This window comes from Ambystoma mexicanum, chromosome 13, assembly GCF_040938575.1.
Source record: "Ambystoma mexicanum isolate Mex_15411 chromosome 13, UKY_AmexF1_1, whole genome shotgun sequence".
Lineage (NCBI taxonomy): Eukaryota > Metazoa > Chordata > Amphibia > Caudata > Ambystomatidae > Ambystoma > Ambystoma mexicanum.
In genome coordinates, this window is record NC_090938.1 from 774,242,913 (window position 1) to 774,262,710 (window position 19,798).

General features: G+C 44.5%; 1 protein-coding gene across 1 annotated transcript in view; it reads left to right on the forward strand.

Annotated features, from left to right (window-relative positions):
• Positions 1–19,798, forward strand: part of LOC138520567 (E3 ubiquitin-protein ligase TRIM11-like) — a 198,631-nt gene that overhangs the window by 99,826 nt on the left and 79,007 nt on the right. The window contains exon 3 of the mRNA XM_069632906.1: positions 9,970–10,200. Within this exon, the coding sequence (XP_069489007.1) occupies positions 9,970–10,200 (231 nt within the window). The remainder of the gene's footprint in view (positions 1–9,969; positions 10,201–19,798) is intronic.

The window sequence follows — 19,798 nt, forward strand, 5'->3', positions numbered from 1 at the left end:
GGAGAGATACGAGACATCCTGAGAGCACAGGGAGCAGAGCTGAAGGGGAGAGATACGAGACATCTTGAGAGTACAGAGAGCAGAGCTGGAGGGGAGAGATACCAGACATCCTGAGAGTACAGAGAGCAGAGCTGAAGGGGAGAGATTCGAGACATCCTGAGAGTACAGGGAGCGGAGCTGCAGGGGAGAGATACAAGACATCCTGAGAGTACAGAGAGCAGAGCTGAAGGGGAGAGTTACGAGCCATCCTGGGAGTACAGAGAGCAGAGCTGGAGGGGAGAGATACAAGACATTCATTGAGAGTACATCCGACATGGGGCTCCTATGAAAGTAACAAAAAGCAGAAATGGGGGTCAGAGACCAAGGGCCCACCCGAAAGTTACAGATAATGGAACAATAGCACAGAGACCTGCTTTGGATCCCATTCCTTAGTAAGCACATTAGGGGGTGTATATAAGCCCTCTAATAGTGTGCAGTGAGTGATAGAGGTGAGTCATGGGGGCAATGATGAGTGACGCTCTTGCACTATGTCCCAGGTCTATAGGTTGCTGTTCATCCTGCGAGGACCTTTACATAAGTGGGTGCTGCCCACTTAGCCTGAACCCAATGCTGGCTCCAGAAGTCTCCAAAGTCGCACCTTCACTTCTGTTTGTAGGGTCACTGCTGCTTTGGGATTCCATATTCTAACACACTGTATTTGGGAACATGTGAGAGAACCCACACTTTCACCAGGGCCACTTGCATTTACTCTGATGCTTGAGAACTCTCTTGATCCTGGAGAGAGAGCATCTCCTACACTTCCAGACTTTCCTATGGATCTGCTGGTCAGATCTATATGGGTTTTATTCAGTGACACATGGTTGCCTGTGTTTCCGCAAGGCTAATGGGATTAAACTTGCCCTGGGTGCCGAGTCCCAATAGTGCTATAGCCTGTCTGTGAGACATCCAGAGCCTCTGAAGCCAGTGGCAGGAAGCACAGTCTGTGAATGTCTCTTCTTTCAGTGTTGGGGAGATTCTTGTGTCTTTGCATGGTACCATACCCCAGTCACCCCACCTTTCCCCCTTCCCAGTCTCACTTTCCAGTCCCTATGGGACGCATGTGTTTTAGCTGTGGGGCTTGAAGCTGGCAAGTATGGGCATGTCCCAGTCACATATGTACATAGGGGCTTCCCAGACACCAGTCTATTTAAATACTGCAGGGTCTGGGGAGGATGATGAAGTGACCTCTACACAGAATCCAGGAGAATTTGCTTCTAAACTCCCAGTTCAACAAAAGAAGTTTATAGCACACACACTAACCTGCTGAGTAGACTGAACTCCGAGAAGGGTCAGTCCTGCATCCCGAGGGGGAGAGTAGGGGCAGCAGCTCACATCTCCACACAGAAAAGAAATCCAAAATGGCAGCTTGCATAGTTCAAGACTTCTATCACAAGCCCAGGACTACACAACATTCGTGGCAGTGAGCTTGCTCAGACAAAGCAGCTGACTTGTCCAGCCACTCGGGGAGAAGCTACACAGTTCAGACCCTTATTTAGGCCAGTTTCCCAGGCAACAGTGATAGAGTGTATGGGAATAAAGAGGTGGTGTGTTGTCATTTAGAGAGCCGGGGAACTGGTGGTTAAGGAGACCAGGAAAGTGGAGTGGAGGCGACTGGGTTTGTTCAAGGGGTCAAGGGGCAGGGAGGGTGGTAATATGGGTAGTTGCACATGCACAATTGCAGTTCGGTACACATCTTGACTTAACAGCAAGGCAAGGGATCTCACACCTGGGAAAAGACAACGCAGAGGCACATGGCACAACACGGAACGATGCAAGGAGAACATATGACGGTGAAATGCCTAACATGGAATGTTAATGGCCTAAATGATGAGATTAAGAGGGGGCTGGTGGCAAAGTATTTGATGAGGCAGAAAGCCTGCATTATACTATTGTAGGAAACACACTTGATGGCTCAGAGTGTAGGTTTCTGGGCAGGGGTCAATACACGGTGGTGGAACATGCGGGATACTACAGAGGCTCCAGGGGGGTTGTGGTCCTCATCAGTCGTAGCATTCCATTCCAGTTGGGTCAAGTGGAGAGAACGATATCTGGTAGTGACCGGGGGAATTATGGGGGGGAAGCAATTACCATACTGAACGTGTACGCACCTCCACCATTACAACCGGACTTACCTATCAAGATACAGGCGATACTGACAACACATGGTGCAAATGTAACCATAGTGGCAGGCGACTTTAATGGTGTCCTTCACGGACGAATAGATGTCCTCAGAGGGGGGAACATCCCAGAGGGAGACGTGCACCAAGCTGCCAACCTTTTTGGAGGCAACAGGATTACAGTATGTCTGTAGAGGGTTACACCGCGGTAAAAGACAGTTCTCATACTATTCCGGAGCACACAACTCGCTGTCTCGCTTAGACTACTTTTTGGTTCAATGTACCATCAGCAGGAGGGTAATAAAAACAGAATACCTGACAAGAGGGATATTGGATTATGCCCCGCTGTATATTACAATAAGAGGGGAGGGGCTGAAGAGGCAAGGGGTGTGGAGACTGAACACATACCACCTAGGGATCGAGACAACATCGGAGATGAAAGACTGTACAGAGAAATACTTTGAATTGAATGAGGGAACGGTGAAGAGTGGCTGCACACTTTGGGAAGTATAAAACCGTATTCAGGGGCAGGGCAGAGGTGGCAATAAGGTGATATTGGAAAGAAAGATGGGAAAAGCTGGAGACACTAGAAGAAGAGGTGGCTAGGATAGAAAAGGCACATAGACGAACAAACAAAAGAATCTAAAATAGAGATGCTAAAAGTCACCAGGCAATACATAGCACTGGTGAAGGACGAGACAAAAAAGGCATTCTGGGCGACGAAAGCCAAAGTGTATGAACTCGGGTCCAAAGGTGGAAGGTTGCATGCATGGTTGGAGAAAAGGGAGGAGGAGTCCAGATGGGTTAGGGGCAATGTTCTGCCTAAACTGTGTGCATGTGTACTTGCCCAGCCTCCACTCAGATGAGTTTTAGCAGCGCGCGCAGACAGTTCCCACCATCTCAAGCCACAGCAGTTACCTGACATTGGTTTCCCTCTTAATAAAACTGAATTATAACAACTAGGAATTCTGCTCTGGCCTATTTACATGACCATACTATGTAAGTGTGACCTTAAAAGCCTAAACACAGAAGACACCTTGAAGAGGTTAAAACGATTATAAAAAGTGGCTCCATGAGTAGAAAATGTAACTAAGATCTGCCTGCACACCGTAACCAAATATCCTTCCCTTCCAACCCATGATTCCTATACTTGATTCTACCACACATACCCTGGCACTGTAACTTTTGCCCCAGGCTGCATTTAGATATTAGTGGATAACCTTGCCTGTGCCTACCTTGGCTTTTGCGAAAGGCTACCAGACTTGCACATACATCCACCTGCTTTATGTTTGTTGTAATATGAGTCGTGGTGCCTTAGCAAAATCATCAACCACACTATGCAACCCGAGTGTCAGCTCAATATTGGATCCTGACTGTCAGTAAGCAGGTTACGAGGACGTGTAACCTCATCCCATGCTTCCCATTCTTTCTGCATATGCCAAACTATGTAACCCGAGTGTCAGCTCAATATTGGATCGTGACTGTCAGTAAGCAGGTTACTAGGACGTGTAACCTCATCCCATGCTTCCTATTCTTTCTGCTTATGCCACACTATGTAACCCGAGTGCCAGCTCAAATATTGGATCCTGACGGTCAGTGAGCAGGTTACTAGGACGTGTAACCTCATCCCATGCTTCCTATTCTTTCTGCATATGCCAAACTATGTAACCCGAGTGTCAGCTCAATATTGGATCCTGACTGTCAGTAAGCAGGTTACTAGGACGTGTAACCTGATCCCATGCTTCCTATTCTTTATGCATATTCCACACTATGTAACCCGAGTGTCAGCTCAATATTGGATCCTGACTGTCAGTAAGCAGGTTACTAGGACGTGTAACCTCATCCCATGCTTCCTATTCTTTATGCATATTCCACACTATGTAACCTGAGTGTCAGCTCAATATTGGATCGTGACTGTCAGTCAGCAGGTTACTAGGACGTGTAACCTCATCCCATGCTTCCTATTCTTTCTGCATATGCCACACTATGTAACCCGAGTGTCAGCTCAATATTGGATCGTGACTGTCAGTAAGCAGGTTACTAGGACGTGTAACCTCATCCCATGCTTCCTATTCTTTCTACATATGCCACACTATGTAACCCGAGTGTCAGCTCAATATTGGATCCAGACTGTCAGTAAGCAGGTTACTAGGACATGTAACCTCATCCCATGCTTCCTATTCTTTCTACATATGCCACACCTGGTAACCCGAGTGCCAGCTCAATATTGGATGCTGACTGTCAGTAAGCATGTTACTAGGACGTGTAACCTCATCCCATGCTTCCTATTCTTTCTGCATATGCCACACAATTGCTTTGAAGCAGTGCCCTTGCAAGTTAATGCATTATGACAACCAAATATTATTTTGCCCTCTAAGGACTTTGAGTAGGCAAATGCCATGCTCAGTGTGTCCTACTTTAGCATTGGTAACATGACCCTTTATATGGAGAGAAGCATTGGAATATCATTTACTTGGCATGCAAGTGATAATGGGTATGGACTAGGCCTGTCATTACTCATGCATAGTATGAGGGCAACAGATATTCAGACCACTAGAACGCTTCTCACAAAATGTGCATCCATTCCAGGTTTTCAGAGTTCCATTGGGCATAGAGCTACAGCATGATATGGAAATCTTTGCTCTACAGAACAGTTTCACTGAGCACTTGCATAATCCTACCTATTAACATTAGGGTGGGGTATTTTGCAAACAATCTTGTATGCACTGCAAAATAATTGTGTACATGCGATTCATGACATTTCCGTAAACTGCCCATAATGTCCTATTGAGGCTTTAGATATATTTTGCTTGAAAAGTATGGTGTGTATGTAAATATCCTGGTGGGAGTTTTGCTGCTGCAGTCCTTCATGTTTTACAGAACCCTGTCAAATAGTATTGGAGGGGCTGGGATGGGTGGGGTGGGGGGTGCACATGAGCACACTCCTTGGGTGTGAAGAACAAATCAGCAACATCGGCAAAGAGTAGAGTAAAGCGAGGCACAGGAATTCTGATCACCATATTCTGTGGTGAAGATATTCTGATGCAATTATTATCCTAATGCAATTCATGAGAGGCATGTTCTCCTGGCCTTTTCTGACCCGTTCCTTTTAGTTACCCTTATTCCATCTGCAAATATTGTATCCTGTCTGAATTTGTTGCCAGCCACATCAGTTATGCTAAGTGACATTTGTTTTTTTTGGAATACAAATGACGAGTGTTTTTTCCAGTGGCATAAAACACTTTCTCCGTTCGAGCAGTGTTGGCAAATAAATAGCCACAACTAATCCTATTGTTCATACTAAGCATTCAATATTATTTTTGCGTACACATTGGGCCTCATTACGAGTTTGGCGGTAGCTGGGCCGGTAAAACCGGCACGGCTGCCGCCAAACTCGTCAAAATACCGGCAATGAGGAATTACTGAGGTATTCCGACTTTGCCAACTCAGTAATTCCTCCATTGCCGGTATATGTCAGCCCCATACCCATTTGAGCCCTGTAGGGCTCAATGAGAATGGGGACGTTGGATGCACCGGCACTGTTTACAATGGTGCCGGTGCATCCGACATGCTGTGCTCACGGCTGCCGCTCTGCCCGGCAGGTCAGACCTGGCGGGCAGCCAGGCACCCGCAAACACATCTCGTAGTATGGCGGTACGGTAGCAACGGTGCCAGTAGCTTACCGGCACCGTTGTTACCGTACCACCATACTTGTAATGAGGCCCATTTTCTCTTAGTAGGAGTACATTTGGTAGGTACTGTGGCCGATCTTGAAGTCTTGGACTGGTTGATGAGCTCTCTTTATAATCGCATATAAGATATTTGATTTTTTAGACTATATCTTTGGAAAAAGTGCTGTAAAATGCACCTTTTAATAATGATTTGTAAAGAATTGCATTGGGTGGGAAGGGGACATTCCCTTCCAAACTCTCTTCAGAGATGATAGCTCACTTACTAGGCATGCTCACAAAGTCGCTTACCTCGTCATTTGTGCACATGGAAAATAATGTGCGCACGAAAGGCAACCATTTTCCCACTCAGAGAACAAAAATGTGAGGGAACGTTAGTTCGGGACATCAGTAATGATGAGGGAACAATCTACACGGAAGGGGATGAAATAGTAGACGACTTTGCACACTTTTACCAGGGGCTATACAGTGCGGTCGCAGGACCTACAGAGATCGTAATTGGGAGATACTTAGATGGGGTAAACCTGCCGCAGGTAGATGAAGAAATGCGACAAGTAATGGATAAAGAGATGACGATGGAGGAAGTATAAGAGGCAATTAAGAGCTTAAAATCCCGACTGAATTTTGGAAACAAATGGGAGACAAGCCAATGTGGGACATGTTCATGGAAGGCTGTGCACAAGGCACACTCCGACGCGACGTGAGAACGGCTACAATAGTGGTTATACACAAAAAAGTAAACCCACCGATAAATATGCCTCGTACCGTTCTATATCTTTGCTGAATGGAGAGGCAAAGATCCTAGCCAAGATACTAGCAACAAGGCTAGTAGGGGTAATACGCAAGCTAATTAACTCAGGTCAGTGTGCTTTTGTTCCAGGAAGAGCAACAATGATTTTTTAAAATATATTTTATCAGGTATTTCTCAAGATATAACAAGTTATTTGAATGGTACATCTCCAATATTTTGCATACAAACATATCTTAATTCCCTGTCCCATCCCAACCCCCTCCCTAACCCCAATACAAACTGTAACTGTAAGCACGGTATATGACTTTACGAGAGTCTGAACCTCTTGGGTCATTGTAGCCTTTGCTAGGGTGAGAAGCACATGGCTTTATTCATGCGTGTCCATCCATGATCACTTATGAGTGTTAATCTGAGGGTGCTGGTTTCAGGGGGGTTTGTCATCTGGGGAAGTGAACATTCTTGTACGAGTGTATTCCCTGATATGATGTCTTCAGAGCTTTCTCTTCTGCCTGTTTTAAGTGCTTCATACCATACTGCTGCCTCTGCCATGGACCATCTTTCCAGATCATTCCACCACGCCTCTATACTCAGCCCCTTTTTAGTCTTCCATGTCATCGCTATTCTCCTTTTGGCCAGTACCCATGCCAGATCTATAATTTTCCTCACTACTCTATCACTTCTGGGGTATTTGTAGATCCCTAGGAGACATGCTTCTGCTATCCATTCCTGGCACTTTATCCCTCGTTGTCGTAATCGCTTTTCAATTTCCTGCCAGTATTCGCGGATTTCTGAGCAGGACCAGAACATGTGTCCCATATCTGCTTTTTCTTCCCCACATCTTGGGCAGCTCTTTATTCCTGCCCCAGGAAATTGCAATATTTCTTGGGGTGTCATGTACGCCACGTGAAAAGTGTAGAATTGGGTGAATTTCAGCCTAGCGTTTCTCAAAACTATCTATGGGGTATAGCATTGCCTTAGACCACTCCTCTTCTGTAATTTCCCTTCCTATCTCTAATTCCCATGACTGCTTCCCTCTGTTTAAGTCTTTGGGTATTGCTTCCAACAGTGCCTGGTATATTCTGGAGACCATGTGTCCTCCCTCAGATACATCATATAGGAAGAGCAACAATGATGAACCTGAGAAGTGTACATAACACTCTAGCATTATCGGACTCGTTGGAGGGTCCCCATGCAATAATGGCACTAGACTCAGAGAAGGCCTTTGATTCGGTGTGATGGGAATTCCTGTGGGCAGCAATGGAAAAGTTAGGCCTGGGCCCCAACTTCATGAAAGTTAGAGTGAATGGGCACACATCCCGTATCTTCTCGCTCCAGAGGGGCACGAGACAAGGATGTCCACTGTCGCCGCTGCTATTCCTAATAGCAATCGAACCACTAGCCGAGCGCATTAGAGGGGATTCAACAATTCAAGGGTTCCGATGGCCCAGGAACTGGGAAGATAAAATCTCTCTATATGCAGACGATCTTCTGATATATCTAGGGGATCCCAGAAGAACGGGCCCGAGGGTAATGGATACCATACAGGAGTTTGGAATTTACCGCGGTCTCGAGAGTTAATTGGGAGAAATCAGTCATAATACCAGTACAGGGGGGAAAGATGCAGTTCATGAGGAATGCCCCCTCTGGGTGGAGCAAGGGGGATTTAAGTATCTGGGTGTATTAGTGCAAAAGGAAGAACATGGGTTTCTTTAAAATAATCCAGAACCAATAAATCGCAGACTACAAGAAGACGCTGAACATTTGGGCAACCTACCTATAACACTGCTCAGAAGGGTCAATTTATTAAAAATGATGCCACTGCTCAGACTGCTATATGTCTTGCAGAACACTTCGGTGAAAACACCCAAGATACAGTTCACAAGCATCAAAGCTATAAAGAGGAATATTATGGGGTGACAAGAATCCACGCATAGCCCTGCGGATGCTCTCAAAAGCGGTAGGTGACGGAGGGGTAGAACTGCCGGATATATGGAAATACTACTGGGCGGCCCATCTGCTGGTAGCAAATGAGTGGGTATTTGGAGGAGGAAATCTAGCTCACACAAGACTGGAACTGTCACGAATGGAAGGCCGAACACCCTTACAGATACTGTACGGAAGCCGGGGGAAGGGTGCTCTTCCCCAGCTGGACCGAGATTGGTGCAGATCAGGAAGGAAGTCACACACGCAATGGGATGGAACGGAAAAGCTACCAGACAGTCCCCAATGTGGGAAAATCCCAATATTAAAGAGATACAAAAGCTAGGGAGGCAGCCACATTGGGTGGGAAAGGAAATATGCAGACTGGGGGATATAGTGGATAATAGAGAGATAACCCATTCCAACAATGCAGGAAAAATATGGACTCGGCCCAGAAGAATTCTTCACATGCATGAGACTAAAACACGCTGTAGAAGCTCAATTTGGAGGGGAATTGGACTTCCTCGAACACACATTCATGGAGATGAATCTGTTTACAGAGAAAATCGAGGGGAAAGGGATAACAGCACTATATCAAGTCATAAATAAAAACACATCCCCCACATGACACACCTGAAAGGGAGATGGGAAAGAGTCCCAGGAACAATAAAGGAGGAAAAATGGATAGAAGCGCGAGTGGCTTCAAGAGAGGTTAATGTATCATCCAGGATGAGACTCATACAATACAACGTTCTGCACAGAGTATACCATTCCAGAGATAGACTGCATAACAGGGGTAGAGTAACGCATGGCCGGTGTCTCAAATGTGGAAGGGAAGTGGGAACATTCCTAAGATGATGTTACTGCATATAAGAGGGGAAGAGACACTGATACACATACCATCGATGGTGGTAAAAAGGGACCTAGTGGCAAAATGGGGGACCTAGGAAATGCCCACTATGGGAAGCTGAGAGATTGGAATGGGCCATTTCAGTAGAATGGAGCAGATCACATACAGGAATAAGGGGGGTGTCCATGAGGAAGTATCAGAAGATATGGGGGAAATGGGACATGGATGCCTGAGAGAAGGGGCACATCTGTACGAGATACTACAGGAGGGGGGAGGCAGGCGATAGAGAGCAAGGGAAGGAAGGGGTTATAATGAGCGAGAGGAAGGAGGAATGGGATAGGATGAATGGTCAACACTAAAAGAAATGTGTATTTGAACAAGGATATGATGAATAATGTTGGAATATGGAAAAAACTTAATAAAAACTGGTTTATAAAAAAAAGGAAATCATTGGCAATCGGTAATTCACGTGTGTTAGGTTTATGATTTTAAGAGTTATTGAGAGGAAACCACTACAGATGTTACATGTAAGATATGTTATGATAGTTAATATAATAATCAGAAATGTAATATGTGTCTTGTTTGTTTGAATCTATTTTTTAGGGAACCATTATGAAACAGAGAGAGAAAATCCTTAGTACATTTGATCACTTGAAGCAGCTTCTGGAGAAGGAGAAACAGCAGCTGCTCAGCAGACTGGAGAAGAAGCAAGAGGATAAGATGAAGAAGATTCAGGGGAAACTGACCCGACTGGAGGAACAACAAAGCACCCACAGGAGCCTGATCACAGAACTGGAGAGGAAGTTGCAGCAACAGGACGTGGATCTTCTGAAGGTGAGAGGGGATCAGAAACCTATAGAACTAGATCAGCAATCCACCCACAGGGGCCTGATCCCAGAGATAGAACAGAGGTGTCAGCAGCAGGACAGGGAGCTACTGAAGGTGAGGTGGGAATCTATAGACCTGTAGGAGCAGCGATCCACTGCCAGAGACCTGAACACAGAGCTGGAGAGTAAGGGCCAGCAACAGGACGTGGATCTACTGAAGGTGAGAGGGGATCAGAAACCTATAGAACTAGAGCAGCAATCCACCGACAGGGGCCTGATCCCAGAGATAGAACAGAGGTATCATCAGCAGGATACGGAACTACAGAGGGGGAGACAGGATCAGGGATCTATGGACCTGTAGGAACAGCAATCCACTGCCAGGGACCTGATCCCAGATATCGAACAGAGGTGTCAGCAGCAGGACAGGGAGCTACAGAGGGTGAGACGGGAATCTATAGACCTGTAGGAGCAGCGATCCACTGCCAGGGACCGGATCACAGAGCTGGAGATGAAGTGCCAGCAACAGGACATGGATCTACTGATGGTGAGACAGGATCAGGGATCTATGGACCTGTAGGAGCAGCAATCCACTGCCAGGGACCTGATCCCAGATATAGAACAGAGGTGTCAGCAGCAGGACAGGGAGCTACAGAGGGTGAGACAGGAATCTATAGACCTGTAGGAGCAGCGATCCACTGCCAGGGACCTCACCACAGAGCTGGTGAGGAAGTGCCAGCAACAGGACGTGGATCTACTGAAGGTGAGAGGGGATCAGAAACTTATAGAACCAGAGCAGCAATCCACCCACGGGGTCTGATCCCAGAGCTAGAACAGAGGTATCGGCAGCAGGAGAGGGAGCTACAGAGGGTTAGACGGGATAAGGGATCTATGGCTTACCAGGTGTAAGCATTTCCTCCATAGGGACATCATATCAGCACTATAGGGGATCAGACAGATATAGAACCAGAAGTACAGCATTTCCTTCATAGGGACGTCACAACCGCACTATAGGGGATCAGACAGATATCGAACCAGAAGTACAGCATTTCTTCCATAGGGACGTCACATCAGCACTATAGGGGATCAGACAGATATAGAACCAGAAGTACAGCATTTCCTCCATACGGATGTCATATCAGCACTATAGGGGTTCAGACAGATATAGAACCAGAAGTACAGCATTTCCTCCATAGGGAGGTCATATCAGCACTAGGGGGGATCAGACAGATATAGAACCAGAAGTACAGCATTCCCTCCATAGGGACGTCATATCAGCAGTATAGGGGATCAGACAGATATAGAACCAGAAGTACAGCATTTCCTGCATAGGGATGTCATATCAGCACTATAGGAGACCAGAAAGATATAGAACCAGAAGTACAGCATTTCTTCCATAGGGACGTCATATCAGCACTATAGGGGAAGTGTCAACAGCACGACGATACGATAAGATCACCCCTTGAACTTCTTTGATAGCAACTCAGGAGATGTATAAAAACCCATCTGTTGGCAACTGGATCCAAAGAAAGCATTTGGAAATAGTCAGCAGGAATGTACACCAGAGCACTACCTTTAAGTGAAGAACTCACAACTGCAGAGGATAATTGCAGCAAGGGTGGCATATCTCACTCGCTGCATGCCAGCTCCTACTAAACACAGTTGTGGCTTTTGGACAGTGAGGTATTTTAACCAAAATATATATGAATGTAATTATGTATATCGAGATATTAAACAATAACATTAAAAATGTAATCAATACAATATAATCACCACTAGAATTTCCTTCATAGCAATTCAGTAGATGCTCAAAACAACTCAATTGCTAGTAAATTGATAAGATATCAAACAGCTGCAAATGGTTTCTACTGGTCCTACTTGCTGACATACAATGTCATATATAAAATGCTTAGGATGTCAGTGCAAAAACAGTTCACACTTTCACCAGTAGATGGCAGAAAAGTGTAATGGTGATGGTCTGTGATGCAATGAGCAAGAGACTGATGTAGGAGGGAAAGTCCAGTTTCTATTAACTCTATACTCACTGTTATTACCCTGGCCCCACCTCTCATCGGTCTCTCTTGTCCCTCTGGTCCTGCAGTCCTTGGGCCGCCCAAGGGTAGCACAGCAATGGGTCTCATCTCACTATTGGTCTCCTGATACAGGACATCTCTCATCCCCTCCACACTTTCATCTACATGCAGGATTTAAGGGTGCTGGGGATCTGCGTAGGCCAGGGCTGGTGCTGTGGTGAGGTTCCACTTGAGCTCCTCAAAGGTCTGCTGACATCAGTCTTTCCATCTCTCACCAAATGTGCCCCAAGGATGATGTTAATGTTGTGGGACTGATGATACTCCTTTTGCTCTTCTGGGTAGACTAATATCCCTTGGTGAGGTCCCCAAGCGGTCGAGTGATTTTTGGCAAATCTTTCCACGAACCTCCAGTGGTATTTGCAGAACTACAGGTAATGCTGCAGCTTGCAGTGAGGACTCTCACTGCTGTTGACGTTGGACCTGTCCACGGCCTTTGACACGGTTGATCATCGTATCCTGCTTGACCGCTTAAGAGCAGTAGGCAGGATCTCCGAACATGCCATCAGGTGGTTTAACTCATTTTTCGCCAATTGTCAACAACAGGTCAAATTTAGGGAATATATATCAGAGCCCATCAGAATGAGGTGTGGAGTCCCACAAAGGTCTTCGCCATCACCCATCCTTTTTAATTTGTATCTGCGACCAATGATGGAGATTTTGAAGAGGCATGGTGTGAATTACCATTCCTATGCCGACGACACGCAGCTCTTTTTAAAGTTGGTGACATAGAGGATACCTTTCATAAGGTTAAGCAGTGTTTGGAGGATGTTAGCAAATGGATGTCTGAAAACCAATTACAATTGAACAACATTTGTTGATTTATTTTTCCTTCAGTAATTCACACGTAGGTTGTCACTCTTGTGACCAACATATTCTCTGCTAAAACTTCATATGTAGTACAGAGTATGTGATATACTTTTATTCCATTCGTGCCGACACGTGTTTCAACCTTTGAGGTCTTTCTCAAGGCTGCATATTAGTGACATGAGTGACAGTGTGCATGGTGAGGAACATCCATCATTATTACATTAAAGCCCATAATTGGTTGTCAGTATTTGACGGTGAGACCATAGTTGACAAGTTCATAAACAATGTTAATAGTCGCGTGACATTTGTCAGGTGTGACATGTTAGCAATGCATTTGTGTGTGTGTTAGTTGGTCACGTGGGTTAAATTGCCATTGCATTTTACCATTTTCAGTCAGTTATAGTCATATTATACAATTGTTATTGTTTCATTCCATTATTAGCAAAATACAATGGGGAACATTTTTTGATTAGTTTGGGGAGGTAAAATGGGAGAGAAAAAGAGAGAAATTGCTCTTTAGTTGCCTTATTTGTTGGTCTGATTAAGATTTGCGTAAGCTTATGAGGTTGGTTGAGTAAAGCTTACCAAATGTAGGGTTAGCGTGTTCCCGGATGGTTGGAATTGAATTCCTATGTACAGCAATGGTAGAGGGTGAAACCTATGTGGAAAGAGATTGAGGTAGTAATGAATTCTCCTATCTTGGTCCTAATGCTAATAATTCCAAGGTTGGCTCTGGTTTCTTGGTGCATCCATTAGGTGCAATTCACCGGATTTAAGAGAAAGGGGGCACAAGGCCCGGTCATGCCACCGATCAGTGTGGCTGTGCTCGTGGGTTAGTTAGCTAGGGAGGTAGCGTGCCAACATAATGCAGTGATAAGTAACTATCCAGTGCCCAGTACATACAGTATGAGGAGGTTCCTCCATAGCGTTAATGGGGTTCCATGGTGCGTTAACCTATCGCTCCTGTGGAGAGGATCTTGTGTTCGACCGATGCAGTGAATACTATGTAACCAGCAATCAATATTAACAATGTGTGGAAGTTCCTTCATGACGTTTTTTGCGCATTAGAATAAATGGTCCTGTGCTGATGTAAGTGTGTTGCCCACTCCCGTTAGTACGTGTCAGTTTCAGTAAATAGTTAAGTTGTTGTGGGCGCCTCTATACTGTAGAAATAGGCCCATTATCTTGCCCAAATAGTTGAATGTAGCCGCAATGATTATGGCATAAATGCTGTGCTGGTTCAGCTTTACGTAGGTCATAAAAAACACACGTGGTTTTAAATAGTGTGGTTTTCAATTCATCACTTGCCTATAAGCGCTGTAATCATTAGCGTTGCATAAATGACAAGGTGCCTCCTTAATTTGAGAGTTCCAAGGTACCAGTGTTACATATCCAGTGCTCAGTACATACAGAATGAGGAGAGTCCTCCATAGCATTATTGGGGTTCCATAGTGCGTTAAACTATTGCTCCTGTGCAGAGGAACCTGCGTGCCCGACCGATGCAGTGAATACTATGTAACCAGCAATCAATATTTACAATGCGCGGATGTTCCTTCATGGCGTTTTTTTGGGGGGGTCCCAGGTGTGTTAAATTAAGTGGTCCTGTGCTGAGGCAAGAGTGTTGCCCACTCCCGTTAGTACGTGTCAGTTTCAGTAAAAGGTTAGGTTGTTGTGGGCACCTCTATACTGTAGAAGTAGGCCCATTATCTTGCCCAAATAGTTGAATGTAGTCCCAGTGATTATGGCATAAATGCTGTGTTGGTTCAGCTTCACGTAGGTTACAAAAAACAACACATGGTTTTAAGGAGTGTGGTTTTCAATTTATCGCTTGCCTGTAAGCGCTGTAATCCTTAGCGTTGCAAAATGACAAGGTGCATATATTAGTGCCCCTTTCCTAGTGCATGTTGATGTGTGTGCGACGTGACTTGTTAAAAAAGGTGAAGGAGAGAAAGGGGTTGCAATGGACACAAACTTCAGTAATGTTAGGTTAGGTCTCTATCATAGGGAGGATCTCTAGTTGTGACCAAATGGCGCTTTTAAATAAACTACATGTTGGGCCCAGACTTGTTGGCAGTCTTACCTCTTACTCTCGAGTGAGTGTCCGTGTAGTCTCCTGGTCTCGTGGTGATATGCTTCAGTGAGCGGCACCGCAAGACTGCAAGAATGCCACCATTAAAGTGTAAGCTGCCCATCCATTGGTCCCAGCCAAAAAGCGTTCCTATTGGTCAATGACCAGCTGCATGGGATGAGCCAATGACGCGGCTCAATTGCTCCCCTCATTGCACTGGGTAGTAATTGGGGCCCATTTGTGCAAGGAAGGCAAGGTTTTGGCAAATCCCCTTATCGTATTAGAAAAAGGGGAGAGAAAAGAGAGAGGAATTGTGTTCTGTTTGGAATACTCATTAGTTTCAAACACGGCTCCTCCGGTAGCTTGTTTCAAAATATTTGTAATAAAATTGCAAAGATGATGTGCGTCACAATACGGGTGTTTGGGTGTTCCATTAGTCCCACAAAGAAGGTGTTCCATAGACCCATGGTGAAACCTAACACTCTGTAATTGAATGGGTCAGTAATTTGTGTCTGTGGCCACACTAGATGGTGGGTCAACATCTCTAGTGATTGCTGTCGTTAGGTGGTCTCTGAAGAAAGGTTCACATTGTTAATGGGGGCATATATGACATGTCCTCTCCACTGGTTTACCAGCCAGAGGAGGCTTAAGGTGTTCTCAAGGAGGTTAATATATAAGTTAAGGAACATCCATCATTCCATTAAAAACTTTCAAATCACTGTAGTCATCTTAGTGACCATCAACTCAGTTCACAGTATTCATAACGTATCAAAGAAACACATTTAGTTCATGTTCCGTGTTTAGGCCAAGCAGTACATTTCTATATTTACAAATGAGTTTGGCCTCCCTTTGGCGTAGTCTTAGTTCACGGTCCCCTCCTCTGGGCTCTGGCCTGATGATTTCCAGACCCACGAATCTGACGTCCTTCTTTCTCTCCAGTTGGTGTTGTTCCTGCCAGTGTTGTGCCAGGGGGATTTTGGCATCCTGTGACTTCAGTGATCCTATATGTTCACGTATCCTTACTCGCAGTTCCCTGATCGTACTGCCTATATAGATGAATTTACATACACATTTTATTACATATTTAACATACTTGGTTTTGCAATTCACAAAGTCTGTTATATTATGTTTGAGGTTGTCTCGAAAGATTAATGTTTTGGTGTCCTTAGCAAAACTGCACATAGAGCATGTGCCACATTTGTAAAAACATTTTGGTTTTGCTGCTGATAGCCAGTTATCCCTTCTTGTTCCTCCGTTCTCATATATGATGGGCTCAATAATGTCTTTAATGTTGGTGCTCTGCTGTAAACCATGAGTGTCTTGTCCGTTATCCATGTTCTTAAATCCTCATCGATTTGGAGTAGGTGCCAGTGTTTGGCTAGAATCTTCTGGATCTTGTGGCTCTCTTGTTGATATTGCGTGATATATCTTAATTTGTTGTCAATGCTCTTGGTCCGATCTTTTGGCTTGAATAAATCCTTCCTTGATGTGTGTTCAGCTTTCTTGAAGGCTGTTGTTATGGGCTCTTGCAGGTAACCTCTTTGCGTGCAGCGCTCTCTGAGTAGTTCATTGTGAATGCTGTCTCATTGTTACAGTTCCTTCTCGCTCTTGTATACTCACCTTTTGGAATATTGTTGATTGTTGCTTTTCCGATGGCAACTAGTTGCATGTAACACAGAGTTTACTTTGGTTGGTTTCCTAAACGTCCTAGTGAGGATTGTGCCTTGTTTGACTGAGATGTTCAAGTCCAGGAATTCTATTTCCTCCGCACTATGCGTTCCTGTGAATTCTATTCCGAACTGGTTCTTGTTCAGATATTCCTTAAAGTCAGCTAATTGTAGCTCAGTACCTGACCATATAATTAGTACATCGTCTATAAATCTGTGCCATGCATGTACATGTGCCATAAAGTCCTTGTTGGAGAAGACATGCACCTGTTCAAGTGATTCATAAATAGGCTTGCAAGAGATGGCGCATACGTAGCCCCCATTGCTATCCCCTTGGTTTGGCGGTAAAAGGTTCCATTGAATAGGAAGATAGTGTTGTTAAGTGTGAACTCCAAAAACTCCTTGGTCATTTCTATGCGGTAGTAGTAGGAGGCCGACGTTTTGCGAAATGTGTAGTCCACCGCTTTCAGTACCAGATGTTGTTCAATTGACGTGTATAGCGCTTTAACATCCAATGTCACAAATAGGTACTCTTCCTTCCAATCTATTTCTTCCAAAATCTGTAGGGTATTCATACTTTCCCTGAGGTATGCGGGTATCTTGCTGACCTCAGGTCCCAGAACATTGTTAATGTACTTGGCGAATGCCTCCGTTATCCAACCTATAGCACTTAGTATTGGCCTGCCCTCTGGGATGGTGTCAACCGTCTTGTATACCTTTGGCAGGAAGTCAATTGTAGGTATACGTGGTCGTTTGGGTTTCAAATAGTCGCGCTCGTCGTCCGTGAGTTGTCCCCTCTTGTGCCATTTCGTTATCAGTTCCATGGCTTGTTGCTCTATTGTCTGAGTCAAATTGCTTGGTATCTTGCTGTAGCATCCTGGTGTTTGTAAGTGTTGTGTTGCCATTTTGATATAATCTTCCTTATCAAGTATCATGATGTTCCCACCTTTGTCAGCCTCTTTGATAATTATAGTTTTGTTCTCCTTCAAAGTTTTGAGGACCTTGACTTCCTCTGGTTTCAAATTGCCTTGGGTATAGTGTTTCCTGGTTTTGGACTTATCCTACAACTCATGCAGGTCTTTAGTTACTGCTAGTTGAAACATATCAATGGCATTGTCCCCATATAGTACCGGGGTGAATTTGGATTTTTTCCTAAATGCTGGTATATCCAAATTTGATTCTTTAATGTTCAGTTCCTTCATTACAGATGTTTTAGCTATTGTGTCTTCCGTAGTTTCTGTCTCCAAGTTCATCAGTAGGTGAGTATGGTTCAGGTTCTCTAGATCAATGCTGCTTATGATTTGGTATTCTGAAGCTGTTGTTTGCCAGTTGACTTTTTTAGCAAAAATGTTTTTCAGTTTCATCTTCCTAGTGAATTTAAAGAGTTCAATGTGTGCTTCCACATGGTCCAGGTTTGCTGTCGGGGCAAATGATAACCCTTTGTTGAGAATGTCAATTTCAGTGTCACTTGGTGTATATTTGGATAGATTCTGTACCACGTTTACCTTCTTGAGCTTCGTTGCTCCAGTTGTGTCTTTGATCTGGTGAGCATAACTGCGTTTTCTTGCTCTTTGCTTAGGTTTCTTGATCCCTCCTCTCGTGCCTCTCGTGGTTGGTTTACTCTTGGTCCTTGGTTTCCCACTAAAGGGTCCTGGAATATCACCTTCTTGGTGTTTTGCAGTGTTTTGGTACCCTTCAGATATCTTTTGATCTCTCGTGGTTGGTTTCCTCTTGGTGGTTGGTTTCCCACTAAATGGTCCTGGAATCTCACCTTCTTGGTGTTTTGCAGTGTTTTGGTACCCTTCAGATATCTTTTGATCTCTCGTGGTTGGTTTCCTCTTGGTGCTTGGTTTCCCACTAAAGTGTCCTGGAATCTCACCTTCTTGGTGTTTTGCAGTGTTTTGGTACCCTTCCGATATCTTTTGATCTCATCTAAAAAACAATATCCTTTGGTATAGCTTGGTTCCGCAGTGGCTGTTTCCCCAGAATTCTTTTCCAGGTTTGTCTCCGGTTCATTTTGTACAGTGTCTGTTGTTAATGTGGCGGGGTCCGATTCCTCATTGTTAGTTATCCAAAACAAGCGCTGAAACATACACTCGGCGGATGTCCATGGTACGTCGAAACTTAAACAAATATATACGTTTTAAAGCATGTGTCGAAAACATTTTAAAAACCAAATCCAACAAAATCAATGGATCTTTCCACGCCCGTTGATAGCACGTTGAAAGACACACATTGCACGCCTTCAACTTCAACCTTGACAGAAGCTCTACACTCTCAGGGCAAGGATCCCACAGATGCTTTTTAGTTTCAAGATGTCCACATCTCTAGTCAGTGGACATGGGAAAGGTTTGAAAGGACCATGAAACAAATGTCATGCTTTGTAGACTTTATGGACAAGCACCCTGACCAATTTACAGACCCACAGGTGGCAGGAGAACCTCCTGTTAGAACACAAAGGTTACACTCATTGCACCCCCCTGACACATCTTCGACTTAGACTGCCCCTACACATGGCCAGGACACATTAGATGATTTATACATCGTTGATAACCAACAATAGGGAGACCAATATTCTCCAGATGACCAATTCACAAAGGATCAATAGTATGATGACGATGTTTGTTTGTTTGTTTGTTTATTGATTTTGTATGGCGCGCCAAACCCAAAGGTAACAGGGCGCAACAGAGAACAGGAAAATATGAATACATAAAAGCTTAGTTACAGGATAAGGCACAATATGAGTATAGAAAAGAACATTACATTTCGTTGAATCAGGTTAAAAGATTTACATATATACAGATAGTAAATTACATTTCGGCAGATCAGTTAAGGAATGTACTTATATACAGATAGTAAATTACATTTCGGCAGATCAGTTAAGGAATGTACTTATATACAGATAGTCAATTACATTTCGGCAGATCAGTTAAGGAATGTACTTATATACAGATAGTCAATTACATTTCGGCA